At 42.5% G+C, this 15,431-nt stretch overlaps 1 protein-coding gene across 1 annotated transcript; it reads left to right on the top strand.

Annotated features, from left to right (window-relative positions):
• Positions 1–4,163: 4,163 nt before the first annotated feature.
• On the top strand, positions 4,164–13,407 carry LOC310633292 (vomeronasal type-2 receptor 26-like; the record flags this gene model as incomplete). The annotated part of the gene is made up of 2 exons (XM_083350991.1): positions 4,164–4,245; positions 12,512–13,407. 2 exons carry the CDS (start codon positions 4,164–4,166, stop codon positions 13,405–13,407), a joined length of 978 nt encoding a protein of 325 aa, XP_083207117.1.
• Between the last annotated feature and the right edge of the window lie 2,024 nt (positions 13,408–15,431).

Below are 15,431 nucleotides of genomic sequence, written 5' to 3'. Positions count from 1 at the left end.
TATTAAACTCTTCCTATCTTCCCGTTGACCTGTACACCATTCTTTACAGTATTGTTTCTGTGTGGGACATCTGATTTCAATTTGACCTCACTGGCAGAATATATTCATTATTGTTGTGCAGACAACATCCATTTCCTTTATGGTTTAACTTTGGCCCACATTAATTCACTCTGGTTGTATCCTTTGCTATACTTCCCTTTGGTTTTCCAGACTATGCAGTGACAATTGTGAATGAAAGAGATAAAGGATATCCTTGACCATCTTTTTTTCCAGGCAATTCTTGGTCCTTCTAAGAAAATACTTATTCTATATTCCTCATGACAGCTCAAATGGAGGAGTCTTGCCAGAGAGCTTCCTGTATCTAAGTAATATTGCCCATTTTCTCCTTCATTCCAGCTTCATTCTTTCCTTCGAACATCTCAGTTTTATAATAATTCCATCAATGGAGTATATTTGGATGAGAATGGGGAGCTGGTAGCAGACCTGGACATTGCAAATACGGTGGTTTTCTCCAATATGTCTTCTAGCGTAGTGACAGTTGGGAGGCTATTAAGAGTGGGATCCTTGGGTCTCAAGCTGATGATGAACAAGAATGCTATTGCAATGGTGGAAATACTGAAGGTGTGAAAAATTCTTTATTTTTTTCTTTCTTTTTTATTTGGGCCAGGGAAAAACTTGGGATGTCACCTTGCTTCTCCCAGAATGGAAATATTTTTATTTTTAGTGGATGTTTAGGTTTCTATCAGAAAAATATCCTTAACTATTCTGGTTAACTTTTATTAATCTTCTGCAAGGGAGCTAGGTTTTAATCAAGGTATAAAATAACTCAGTTTGACAAAGAAGAATTCCATTCAATTTTCTCTTGAGTAGGTATATTGAGAATTTGAAAATTGTTGTGTGAAAAAGATTAGAAGAGAGTTTCTTGCAGGCTTCATATTGAAAAACTGTAAGCCTTGAACTAGAGATGCCTAAACTTTTCTTTTTACTTCCTTTAGCATGTTATGGATGCTATTTCTCGATGCCTTTTCAGGGTTGATGGTTGAGTTTCCCAGACTTATAGTTCTGGGTGACTTTAACCTCCCTTCCCTTTGGGGGGGTCGTCAGAGTTGGCTCGGGAGTTCATGGCTTCCATGACGGCCATGGACCTAATGCAAATAATTCAGGGTCTGACTCATGGGGGGGTCACACTCTCGACCTAGTTTTTCTATCTGGACAGTGGCTAGGTGATCTGGGAGGGGACTCGCCAACGATTGCCCCCCTGTCATGGTCCGATCATCATCTCCTATGGTTGGTCTTCTGCTTTGCCACCCCTCGCTGCTGGGCTGCGGAACCAACCAGGTGGTTCTGCCCCAGGCGCCTAATGGATCTGGAATGGTTCCAGATGGTGCTTGGGTCTATACATATCTCCCTCACTCACAGCTCGGCCGACGCCTTGGTTGACGCCTGGGAAAGGGCCGCCACCAAGGCACTCAACCATGTTGTACCTTTGCAACCCCTGATCTGGTGCAGATCCCGATAGGCCCCATGGTTTTCTGTGGAGCTCCGGGAGATGAAGCATTGGAGACGGGGTCTGGAAAGCAGTTGAAGATCCAGCTGGTCTGAATCTGACTGATTGCGGTTGAAAACTGCTATGAGGCTTTACCTCGCGGTGATGAGGACAGCGAAGTCTAATTACTTTGCTGCCCTCATCGCTTCCACAGATAATCGCCCGGCCGCCCTGTTTAGGGTGACCTGCTCCCTCCTTAATCAGGAGATGAGGGAAAAGCCCTTGCAGGGGCGGGCCGAGGAGTTTAGTCATCATCTTGTGGACAAGATCGCTCAGATTTGGGCCGTTTTGGATTCTGACTGGGCGGAGACTGACGGGGAGGAATCAAGCGGTCTTGAGAATATCATTTGGAATGAATTCGATCCTGTGACCCTGGATGATGTGGACAGGATCATGAGGAGACTGAGTTCCACCATGTGTTTATTGGACCTGTGTCCCTCCTGGCTGGTGTATGCAGCTCGGGAGGAGACACGAGGCTGGTTCCAGGCAGTAATAACTGCTTCTTTGAGGGAGGGTATCTTTCCCATCACCTTGAAGGAGGCAGTGGTGAGGCCCCCCTCAAGAAGCCTGCCCTGGACCTGGCTATTTTAAACAACTATCGTTCGGTCTCCAACCTTCACTTTCTAGCGAAGGTTGTTGAGAGCATGGTGGCGTATCAGCTTCCTTTGTTCCTGGAGGAAACTGATTATCTAGACCTGTACCAATTGGGCTTTAGGCCCGGGTACAGCACGGAGACAGCATTGGTGGCACTGGTGAATGATCTCTTGCGGGCTCAGGACAGGTGTTGCTCCTCTGTCCTAGTCCTGTTAGATCTCTCAGCGGCTTTTGATACCATCGACCATGGTATCCTACTGCGGCGTCTCAGGGGGTTGGGAGTGGGGGCCCCTATTTTACAGTGGTTCTCCTACCTCCTGGGCCGCTCACAGTTGGTGTTGACGGGAGGGCAGAGGTCCACCCTGAGGTCTCTCATTTGTGGAGTTCCTCAGGGGTTGGTTCTCTCTCCCCTCTTGTTCAACATCTACATGAAGCCGCTGGGCGAGCTCATTTGTGGTTTGGGGGTGAGGTATCATCAGTATGCTGATGATACCCAGCTTTTTCTTTCCACCCTGAACCAACCCACTGATGCCCTCGATGTGATGTCCTGTTGCCTAGAGGTGGTCCGGGTTTGGATGGGGAGAAAGAGACTTCGACTCAATCCCGCCAAGACTGAGTGGCTGTGCATACCGGCATCTCGGATGAACCAGTTTTGTCCATCTTTAACTATGGGGGGTGAGCTGTTAGCCCCCGTTGATAGGGCTCGCAACTTGGGCGTCCTCCTGGACTCATGGCTCACTTTGGAAGATCATACAGGAGCCGTGACAAGGGGGGCTTTGGCCTAGGTCTGCCTGGTGCGCCATTTGCGGCCCTATCTGGACCGAGATGCCCTACGCACAGTCACTCGTGCGCTCGTGACCTCCCAGTTAGACTACTGCAATGCTCTCTAGTTTAGTTTAGTTTAGTTTTATTTAATTTATATAACGCCCTTCTCCTTGGTGGGGACTCAGGGCGGTTCACAGGGCATATATAAAAAAGACAATACAAAAATTAAAAAAGATTAAACCCATGCCCAGTTAAAAACAGTGAACAAATCTAAAACAACTATTAAAACCCATCCCCGTCAGGCCAGACCAGCTATTTCAAATAGGTGGGTCTTCAGGTCACGACAGAAAGTTCGGAGGTCTGGTGCCATCCGGAGCTCCACCGGCAGTTGGTTCCATAATGCCGGAGCGCCCACAGAGAAGGCCCTCCCCCTGGGGGCCACCAGTCGGCATTCCCTGACTGTCGGCACCCTGAGGAGGCCCTCTCTGTGGGAGCGCACAGGGCGGGGGGAGTTGACGCCGGCAGCAGGTGGTCCCTGAGGTATCCCGGACCCATGCCATGTAAGGACTTAAAGATCGTTACCAAAACCTTGAACCTCACCCGAAAGACAACTGGTAACCAATGCAGCTCACAGAGCAAAGGTGTAACATGGGAGTACCGGGAAACTCCCAAGACAACTCTCGCGGCCGCATTCTGTACCAGTTGGAGCCTCCGAGTGGTCTTCAAGGGAAGCCCCATGTAGAGAGCATTACAGTAGTCAAGGCGAGAGGTCACGAGCGCATGAGTGACCGTACACAGGACATCCCGGTTCAGATAGGGCCGCAACTGGCGCACCAGGCGAACCTGGGCGAAAGCCCCCCTAGTCACGGCCACTATATGATCTTCCAGGGTAAGCCGTGAATCTAGGAGGACTCCCAAGTTGCGAGCCCTATCCATAGAAAGAGATGGAACATTTTGAATGTCCCGGGATGCCGGAATGTACAGCCACTCAGTCTTGTCAGGGTTGAGTTGAAGTCTGTTCCTCCCCATCCAGACCCGAACCGCCTCCAGGCAACGGGACATCACAGCGAGGGCATCACTGGGGTGGTTTGGGGCTGCCCTTGAGGACCAAACAAACAAACAAACAAACAAATAAATAAATAAATAAATAAATAAATAAATAAATAAATAAATAAATCAATAAATAAATATTTCTTTCCCTCTTTCTGCCTAGCCCCTGTCCCTTTCCAGATGTGTGGAAAGCTGCCCTGCTGGGTTCATGAAGTTGGCTCAGGAAGAGAAGCCCATCTGCTGCTACAATTGTCATCCTTGTGCAGAAGGAACCATCTCCACCATGGAAGGTGGGTGGCAGCAGGAGATAGGGGCAGGCTTTGGGGAGGACCATAAATCTTGAGATTTTACATGAATGTGCATTTTGGAAGGCTTGACCAGAGTGGCTCCCACTTCTTTGAGTCTTGACCAAGTTACACTTTTATGTCATGGTGAATTATAAGTAATGATGTTGGACTTTAATATATTATATAGATCAAGTCAACAGGGATAAAAATAATGGATACAGGATGAGACTGGGTTGTGTATAGTGGGAGATGACATCTCTTGCTCTTTATCTTTTACAACACATCTTTCATGTTTCAGATTACTATTGATGTTATTGTGAGATTTTCCAGATTTTAGAACATAATGATCAAACTTTGATTGGCTCTTTATGAGAGGATTGATTAGATTCTTGCAAGTGTCCATGTCTGATGGATATTTGGGGCAGCCAGTTTCAGGTTGCAACCACCAGGCAGTTTTGGATGCAATCTTCACTCTACTTTCTGTGGGTAGGAGGAGCTGGACAGCCTTATATAGTAATAATAATAGAGTTGGAAGGGACTTTGAAGATAATCTACTCAAAGCCCCTGCTCAGGCAGGAAACCCTATACCATTTCAGACAAAAGGCCGGCCAGTCTCTTCTTTAAAACATCAAGCGTTGGAGCATTCACCGCTTCTGCAGGCAGGTTGTTCCACTGGTTAATTGTTCTAACTGTCAGGAAGTTTCTCCTTAGTTCTGGGTTGCTTCTCTCCTTGATTAGTTTCCATTTGTTGCTTCTTGTCCTGTCTTCAAGTGCTTTGGAGAATAGCTTGACTCTCTCTTCTTTGTGGCAGGCTCTGAGGTATTGGAACACTGCTATCATGTCCCTCCTCATCCTTCTCTTCATTGAACTAAACATACCGAATTCCAGTAACCATTCCTTATATGTTTTAGCCTCCAGTCCCCTAATCATCTTTGTTGCACTTCTCTGTACTCTTACTAGAGTTGCAGGTTAATTTTTGCCCTTGTGTTATCTGCAAAGAAAGTTGGTCTTTTTTTTTTAATTGAAAAGTTTTAAAATACAGTTTTCCTTTAAGAAACCCCCTTCCCCCTCCCTCCTCCCCTCCCTACCTCCCCCCTTCCTCCCCCCTCCCCCCCTCCCTCCTCCCCCCCTGCCTCCCCCCAACCCCCCTCCCCCCCCGACTTCCCAGAGCTAAATACAAGGTATATATGTACAAAAAAGCAATCATAAACAACCATATACTAACAACTATAAATTCTAAAATCCATCACTCTCTAACTTATATAGGATCAAACAAAACTTAGCATTATTAAATATATATAGAAGACTAAAATAGAAAAAGAAAAAAGAAAACGAAAGAAGACTTATTCAAATGCTACATAAAACTTCTTAACCCTATACTTGTTCTGGATAAACTCAATCCATTTTCTCCATTCCATAATATAATGTTCTTGCGAGTAATCTTTCAAATAGGCCGAAATCTTCGCCATCTCTGCCAGGTCGGAAACCTTTAAAATCCACTCTTGTATAGTCGGCAGTTCCTCTTTCTTCCAATATTGACCTATCAAAAGTCTTGCTGCCGTAACTAAATTCAACATCAACTTGGAGTCCACAACTGTAGCGTCAACAATTATTCCCAACAAAAAAAATTGCGGACAAAACTTTATCCTCCGTTTAAAAATCTTCTGCATATTCCACCAGACTTTTATCCAAAAAGCCTTGACCTTTTTACATGTCCACCATATGTGAAAATATGTTGCCTCTTCATCACCACACCTCCAACACTTAGGCTGATAATTCGGATACATACTTGCAAGCTTTTTAGGATCTAGATGCCATCTATAAAACATTTTATAAAAGTTCTCTCTTAGATTTTGAGCTTGAGTGAATTTTACATTCCTCACCCAGATCTTCTCCCACGTGTCCATTGTAATAACTTCCTGAATGTTTTGGGCCCATTTTATCATACAATCCTTAACAAGCTCTGTTTCTGAATCGATCTCTATCAATGCAAGATATATCCGTTTAATATGTGCTGGTCCCTGATTTCTAATTTGCTTTATCAAATTTTCATCAGTCATTGCAAATCCATTTTTTTGGTCTTCTTTCCACCTGGCCCGTAACTGAATATATTGAAACCAAGTCTGAACAACCTTCTCTTCTCGCAAGAAACTATATGATTTCAAGCACCAAACATTCCTTTCCAAACTTAAAATTTCCTTGTAAGTAGTCTCATCATGTTTGAAACCAGCATGTATATTTTCTATTGCGTGTTTTGGGATTGCCCACAATGGTATCTTGCTGCTTAACTTATGTCTATACTTCTTCCAGACTCTCAGCAGTGCCTGTCTTAAAATATGCATCCTAAACACAGTATCTACCTTCTTATCATACAACAGATATGCATGCCAGCCAAACAACAAATCATGGCCCTCAAGATTTAATAACCTCGATTGTGTCAAATTAATCCAGTCACTTATTGCTACTAGTGCAGCAGCTTCATAATATAATTTAAAATTAGGCATTTTAAGGCCACCTCTCTCACGAGTATCCTGCATAATCTTAAGTTTAACTCGTGGCTTTTTCCCTGCCCACACAAATTTATTGATACCACGCTGCCATTCCTCCAAGTTAGAATCTTTCTTAAGAATCGGTATCATTTGAAATAAGAATAAAAATTTGGGCAGGACATTCATTTTCACTGCTGCAATCCGTCCCAACAAAGACAATTGCAATTTTTCCCAACTCTCCAGTTCTTTTTGAATTTTCCCCCATAATTTTTCATAATTATTTTTATATAGCTTTGTATTAGAGGGCGACAAAATCACCCCCAAATATTTAACCCTTTTAACAATCTCAAATCCAGTTAATCCTTCTAGGAGAGCCTTCTGCGAAACTGTCATATTTCTAGCCAAAATTTTAGTTTTCTGTATATTTACTTTAAATCCAGAAACCTTCCCATATTGTGTTATTATCTCCATCAGGTCCACAACAGAGTTCTCTGGCTGGGTCACTGTAACAACCAGATCATCTGCAAATGCTCTCAATCTGTAATCCTGATCTCCAACTTGTATCCCCTTAATTTTTTCCGAATTCCGAATCTTAACCAATAATATCTCTAATGTTAACACAAATAACAAGGGCGATAGCGGACACCCTTGCCTTGTGCCCTTCTCAATATTACATACTGTTGTCAAACTATTGTTAACTATAATTCGGGCAGTTTGTTTTTGGTATAATGCCCTAATCGGTTGTAAAAAATTTTCCCCAAAATCCATTTTGTCTAAGACTTTCAACAAAAATTGCCAGTTCAATTGATCAAAAGCCTTTTCAGCATCTAAAAAAAATAGCGCAGCAGAGATCTGGTTGTACCTTTCCAAAAACTCTAACACATCAACTATATGTCTCACATTAGTTTTCATTTGTCTTCCACTAATAAACCCCGTTTGGTCCCCATAAATCACCTGTTGCAGAACCCTCATCAATCTATTAGCCAAAACCTTAGCAAATATCTTATAATCTGTATTTAAAAGCGATATCGGTCTGTAATTTTTAACTAAAGTAGCATCCTGGTCTTCCTTCAGAATCAAAGAGATAAAAGCTGTTCTCCAAGACGGGGGCACCTTCCCCCCCCCTCTGGATTGTCTGGAACAGTTCCTTTAACGGTTTTATCATCTCTAATTGTAAGTTTTTATAATAGGCCGCAGTCAAGCCATCCGTGCCTGGTGCTTTATCCACCTTCAGTTCCTTAATAGCTGTAAAAATTTCTTCTTCTGTAATCAGTTGATTAATCCCCTCTTTTTGTACTTGCGTAAGAACCGGGATGCTAGCCTTCTCCAAATACGTATCAATATCTTTTACATTAATGTCCTCTTTAGTATATAATTTCGAGTAAAAATCCACAAAGGCATCCTTAATAAGATTCTGTTGATACACAACCCTTCCTTTATACTCAATCTTATCTATATTAGATGCCCTTTGTTTTTTCCTCAGTCTGTAAGCTAACCATCTGCCTGGTTTATTAGCATTGCAAAAAGTATTATGCCTAGCAAACCGCAGATTGGTCGCCACTTGATCAGCCATTAATTTATCAAATTGTCCTCTTAACAGTCTAATAGCCTCCTTGATCTTCACCTCCTCTGGGTTCAAAATCAAAGCCTTTTCTTTTTCCTTTATTTCATTCTCCAGTTCTTTCCTTCTAGTTTCCACTGCACGTCTATGTCTATTATTCATATATATCAACACCCCTCTCATATAGGCCTTGCTAGCATCCCAAACCATATCCATAGAGGTACCCTTATTCATATTAATCTCAAAAAAATCCTTCATCCGCTGTTTGCATTCTTCCACATTTCTCTGATTTCTAAACAAATTCTCATTTACGCGCCATGAGCGCCTATCTCCTTTTTCCTTATCAATCTCCAACCACACTGGACTGTGATCAGAGATGATTCTTGCGCAGATCTTCACCTTTTAGTTCTCAAAAGAAAATCATTAGTCAACAAAATAAAATCAATCCTCGAAAAAGATTGGTGTCTGTCAGAATAAAAAGTATAATCCTTCTCCTGCAGATGTCTCTCACGACAAATATCTCGCAATTCCAGGTCATCCTTCATTTCAAAAAAAGATTTAGGCAATCTAGCGTGACTTGGAATGCGCTTAAAGGCTCCAGCCTTATCCAACTGTACATCCATAACTCCATTCCAGTCCCCCATAAAAATAAAGGATTTATAATCCAACTGGGTAAGCTTTGTATGAAGTAAACTAAAAAAGTCAGCTTGTTGTTGATTTGGTGCATATAATCCAACTAAAAGCGTCTTTTTACCTTCTAACAACAGCTTGATCATAACATATCTTCCATGCTTATCTGCTTCAATTAGATCCGCTGTTAAGGCACTTTTAACATAAACAACCACTTCCGGTGGCGGCGCGGCGCCGAAGACAGCCTCCCCTGGCTGCCCGCGGCTCAGCTGTTTGTTTTTTCACCCGAAACAGCGCCGATCAGCTGTTCGGGCGAAATTGAAGCCTCCTCCTCGGGAGAAGAGGAGGGGGTGAGGCCCCAGGTAGGGGTAGAGTTCTCCGAGGCCGCCTGAGCTTGGAGCTTGGGCAGCTGAAGGATCGAACTCCCCCGAAGCCTGGGTTGCTCCCAGCTGGCCGTCGTCTCTGCTCCGAACTTCCTGGAGCAGAGCCAGGCGTCTGCGAACCATCCCTGCCTGAAGAAAGGACTATGATTTAAAGGAGCAGGCAGAGCGGTACAAGAGGAAAAGGAGAAGAGGATTATTTTACTATACTCTCGAATTTGTTGGACTTTTTAAACTTTAATTGAAGTGCGTCATAATTGAGGATTAAAAGATGGCGGCTAAACCTCCCTCTAAAACTCTTCGGAGTGGAGGATCCTCACCGGTGCAACAATCATCACTACAGGCGTTGCACCCTCCTGAAGTGCTGACATCGAAGGATTTGCGAGATGCCCTGGATAAACATGCCCAGGTACTTTTGGAATCAATTAATCAATCAATTGCTGATAAATTTGCACAGATGGAGGAGAAATTGGAGAAATTCAAGGAAAGAATGGAAGAGAGGATGGAACAGAAGTACAGCGTGATGAAGGTAGACATTTTGACTTCAGTGCATAAAGTGGCGGAATGTGTGGAAGATTTAGATGAAAAAGTGGATGATTTGGCTCAAAGGAATGCTATATTAGAAGTAAAAGCACGGGAGAATGAAAATGTAAGAGGCAAATTGGAAAGGGAGTTAAGCCTTGCCCAATATTACCAGATGCAGTTTGCTGTTAGAATCAGAGGCTTAAAAGAGAATGTTAAAGAAGATTTAAAGCAGCTGATCTCTGAGGCTCTCGAAGGGGTATTGAACCAGCCAGCATCTGAAATAAGAGCAGCTATGGATAAAGTGTTTCGGGTGAATTCATGGATTACCAGACAGAGAAAGTTGCCTAGAGATGTGGTGGTTTACTTTGCAAAAAGAGAAATTAGAGATCAAGTTATACAAGCTGCCTATGATGCTAAGATTGTGATTGCTGAACAAGAAGTCTTGGTTTTAAAAGAAATTCCTCCAAGGATTTTAAGGGGAAGAAAGGACTATACATTTCTTGTGCAAGAGCTCAAGCAAAGAGATATAAGGTTCAGATGGGAGATTCCAGATGGGCTGATGGTGATGTATGAAGGTAAAAGGCATAGGCTGATTACTGTGAAACAAGCGCGTGATTTCTACAATAATGTCTTAAAAGCAACCCCATTAACGCTCCTGGAAGCTGGAAAGGGATCTGGAGAAGAAGAACAACAAGGGGAGGAAACAGAGGAAAATGGTGCTGGAGGAGATCAAGCTACAATTTCTTTGGATGATCCTAGAGAGCAAAGAGTGACGCATGCTGCTTTAAAACGAGCAAAGAAACTAAAAGAACAAGATCAGCAAAAGTCTTCAGATTCTTCACAACGCATTCATAGCCAAGCTGTGGGAGGAGCACGGCCTAAAGAAACTAGTCCTATCAAAGCTGTGGTCCAAGAGCTTTTCGAGGATATACATGGCAACTAAATTTTTAACCTGGAATGTTAATGGACTAAACTCACCGCAGAAGAGGAAGAAAGTTTTTCAATATTTAAAACAATTTAAGATAGATGTTATATGCCTGCAAGAAACGCATATTAGAGTTTTGGATCAAAAGTACTTATTGAACTCGAGGCTGGGTACGCAATTTGTTGCTTCTGCAGAGAATAACAAAGAAAGTTGGTCTTAGATGTAAATAATATTTGCATCTTCAGATTCAGAGATTTCTAACTGATTGTCCACTAGGACTCTGAGATCCCTCTTACAGTTACTACTATTGAGCTAGGTACCACCTATACTATACCTGTACATTTGGTTTTTCATGCCTAAATGTAGAACCTTACTTTTTTCACCATTGAATTTGATTTTGTTAGATAGCACCTATTGTTCAATTCTGTCCTTTATCCTAAGCCAGTCTTCTGGAGCATTCTGCCAGTTTGGTGTCATCTACAAATTTGATGAGTTCATCTATCCCCTCTTTCAAATCACTGATGAAGATGTTGAAGAGCACTGGGCCTAGAACAGAGTCCTGGGGCACCCCACTAAACACTTTCCTCCATGTAGCTTCAGGTACATTAAAAACAGCATGCTGAGTATGGCCAGTCAGCCAGCTTCAAATCCATCTGATGGTGATGCTGTCTAACCCACATTTTTCTATCTTATCAAGGAGTAGGTTGTAGTCTACTTTGTTAAATGCCTTACTGAAGTGCAAGTAAATTATATCCACAGCATTCCTGTGATCCACTAATTTTGTCACTTGGTCAGAGAATGCAATAACATTTGTCTGGCATGATCTGTTTTTGACAAACCCATGTTGACTTTTACTAATGACTTTGTTTGCCTCTTGGGGTTCACTGATTCATTGTTTGATTATCTTTTCCAGAATCTTCCCAGTACTGAGGTCAGGCTAATAGGTCTATAATTTCCTGGATCCCATTTCCCCCCTTTTTTTGAGATGGAAACTACTAGTAATCCTTTTTCTAGTCTATCTGTACAAGTGGTCCCTCTTTTTGGTCAGCCTGAGGTGACTCCTATTTGTATTTCTTGAGGCAGACATTCCACAAGTTCTGAGGGAGGCTCTTCTTTAAAGTGATTGTTTGAGTCCTGCCCCTCAAGGAAAGGGGAGATGAAAGGAGAGGAGGGGAGGGGAGGGGAGTTGTGGTGAGGAGGAGAGGGACGGGGAGAGGAATCATGAGTTGGGACTTAGCCAAACTTCCTCCTTGACCATAGGGAAGATGTTCCTCTTTATGCTTATGCAAAACAGAGGAATGCATTTTGATGTCCTCACTCCATATTTACTGTAACTCATCTTCAAGGGGAACTTCACCTAACATTTCTTTCTTTGTGGCAAAATTAGTATTTATCCAAATCAGATGATCCTTCACGCGTACATCATTCTATTGTAGGCTAGATCTCACTGGGGCCTTAACGCACTGACAAAAGGCTCCAATTTTCAGGTGTGAAAAGATAAAATGATGGAACTGCCTTCCTTCCGTGAATCCTTTCTTCTTCCTTTCTACTCTCTCAACAAGTTCAATGAGGAAATGGTGACATCAAAAAAGTAAAGTAATATTAAGACTTTCTAGATGTAGGGAAATGAAGAAACACTTTGACTTCATCTTTACAAATTTTTATATGTAGTCACACCAAAACCTGTTTTACTTAAACAATGCATTTTATAACAGTAAATGGCATGTTAAAGGGAGACTGCATTCTTGCTCTTTTTCAGATGCAGACAAATGTACCAAATGTCCTGAAGATCAACATCCAAACACCAGTCAAGTTCACTGTATTCCCAAGATTCAAAGCTACCTTTCTTATAAGGAAAATCTGGGGATCATCCTGACTTCCATTGCCTCATTTCTCTCTTTAACCACAGGCTTTGGCTTGGGGATCTTCATTAAATTCATGGAAACACCAATTGTCAAAGCCAACAACCGGGACCTTTCCTACATCCTCCTGGTCTCCCTCCTGCTTTCCATCTTGACCTCCTTCCTGTTCATTGGCCAACCAAGGAGGGTGACCTGCCTCCTCCGACAAACAGCCTTCAGCATTGTCTTCTCAGTTGCCGTTTCTTCAATCTTGGCCAAAACGATCACGGTGGTGTTAGCATTCTTGGCCACCAAACCAGGGAATAAAGTGCAGAGATGGCTGGGGAAGAGCTTGGCCAACTCCATTGTCATTTCCTGTTCTGGTCTCCAATTTGTCATTTGCACCATCTGGTTGGGAACTTTCCCCCCATTCCCTGACTCTGACATGCATTCCCAACCTAGAGAGATCATCCTACAATGCAATGAAGGCTCCGTTGCCATGTTTTACGTTGCCCTCGGGTACATGGGCTTCCTGTCTGCTATCTGCTTCATGGTGGCTTTCCTGGCCAGGAATCTCCCTGGGGCCTTCAATGAAGCCAAGCTGATCTCTTTCAGCATGCTGGTCTTCTGCAGTGTTTGGGTGTCATTTGTTCCAGCCTACCTGAGCACCAAGGGGAAGTACATGGTGGCTGTTCAGGTCTTCTCCATCTTGGCCTCCAGTGTTGGATTGCTGGGCTGTATTTTCATCCCCAAGTGCTATATTATTATTTTTAGGCCAGATCTGAATACCAGAGAACATTTGATTTCAAAATAAAATAGGAATAAATGACTTTTGAAAATCTATTATTTTTCAAATATGTTATTTAGCAGGTTTGATTAACAGATTTTGATCATTTAATGTTTGCTTGTTAAAACTAAATGCTGTCCTTCTTGGCTAGAGATGACTCTAGGCAACCTACAATCAAGACAAAAGAAAACATCACATAGCAATGGTTGACAGCTCTTCACACAATCCTCTGGGATCATAGAAAACAAACCAGGCACAGAGGTTGCATTCTTTATTATTTCCCTTGTTCTAACTGACAGTTTAGGGAGATATGTTAGGAGAGATATAGTGCAGGGCAGCAAGATGTTACATTGTAGCAGATAGAGGAAGCAAAGGCAATAAACAAAAGCAAAAGGTTACATTGTAGTAGATAGAGGAAGCAGAGGCAATAAACCCATGGGAACATCCCCCCTCCCCCTTGGGAGTATGGCAGTACCCTGGGAAATGTGATATTTGCTTTTGGAATAGAGGGGATAGATATAAATTAAATAGGAATGGGTTCTGACAGATTATTGGAATTGGGAATGTCTAGTCTAATTAAATGAAGGATGAGGGGTGACATGATAGCTGTGTTACAATATCTTAGGGGCTACCACAAAGTAGAGGAAGGGAGGAAGCAAGGAGACCAAATTGGTCAGTAGCTACTCCTACATAGGTGGGTCTCTTCAGAACTGAAGTAGTTCAGAGGATTGGAAAATTCGACCCTGATGACGTCTTTTCAATTATTATATGGTAATAGAAGTGTGATATTGAACACTAGTGGGTAACTAAAGAATCAAGAGGGTCTTCTTTTTTTAAAAAAAAATCCTCTGATAATCAGCAGAGATCACATACCAACCAAAGGTCTTCCTCCCCCCCTTAAAACTGGCAACAATGGATAGGCTAGTTAGTGCTAGGGCAGTCACACAATTGAGAAGTGACAAAGATACTTTTATGCCAACCCTCTCAGAAAGTCAAAGGCTATAAAGGTGTCTGCTAAAGAAGATTCCTCACCAGAAGACAGAAAGTCTGTTCAGCACCTCAGCCCAGAGAAAGCTGGAACAGGAGGCTGAGAGAGAGGAAACCATAAAAAGAATGAAAGTTGATCTGGAGCTTAAATGAATGGAGACTGTTGAGAAAGAGCACATCTGGAGAAATAAAAAGGAGCACCAAACCCAAGTATAGAGCTGTTAAAGTTGCAACACCACAACATCTACATTAACCCTACTCCTACATTAACCCTACTCCGGTCAGTCCTAGAGGAGATCAACCCTGACTGCTCTTTAGAAGGCCAGATCCTGAAGCTAAAACTCAAATACTTTGGCCACCTAATGAGAAGGAAGGACTCACTGGAGAAGAGCCTAATGCTGGGAAAGGTTGAGGGCAAGAGAAGAAGGGGACGACAGAGAATGAGGTGGCTGGATGGAGTCACTGAAGCAGTAGGCGTGAGCTTAAATGGACTCCAGAAGATGGTAGAGGACAGGAAGGCCTGGAGGAACGTTGTCCATAGGGTCACAATGGGTCGGACACGACTTCGCAGCTAACAACAACAACAACAACTCCTTCCAATAGAACCAGACCTTGCAGGAATTGAAATACCAATTCTGAAAGTACCGTGAAGGAGATGAGGTTGAGACCCTCTTAATTCAAGATACCTACCAACCTGAAAACAGTCTAAAACCCAGGACGTGGTTCATAAGTCTCCTCTCTTAAAGGGTTACTTAAGCCAAATATTGGCTTACCTGTGTGCTGAGGAAAAGAAGGGCCACCAAAAGTCTAAAAATACAAATGTTAATTTATTTTATTATTTGATGATTATCTTGAATTTTAATTTGATTAATATCACTATTTTTATTTTCTTTGTTTTTAAATAATTTTAATTGTCAAACAAAAGCAAATGAAGAATATACCAACAACAATTGCAATCAACAGTCAAATGTTATGAATGTAAGAAACAATTTCATTATCAGGTCCCTACTTTTATCATTAGATGTTCCTTTGTGTTTAGATCTGGTCTAAGTATGATAATGTAG

Source organism: Vipera ursinii (genome assembly GCF_947247035.1).
Source record: "Vipera ursinii genome assembly, chromosome: 2".
Lineage (NCBI taxonomy): Eukaryota > Metazoa > Chordata > Lepidosauria > Squamata > Viperidae > Vipera > Vipera ursinii.
The sequence above is the reverse complement of the archived record's forward strand: the minus strand, read 5'-3'. Positions and strand labels throughout refer to the sequence as shown.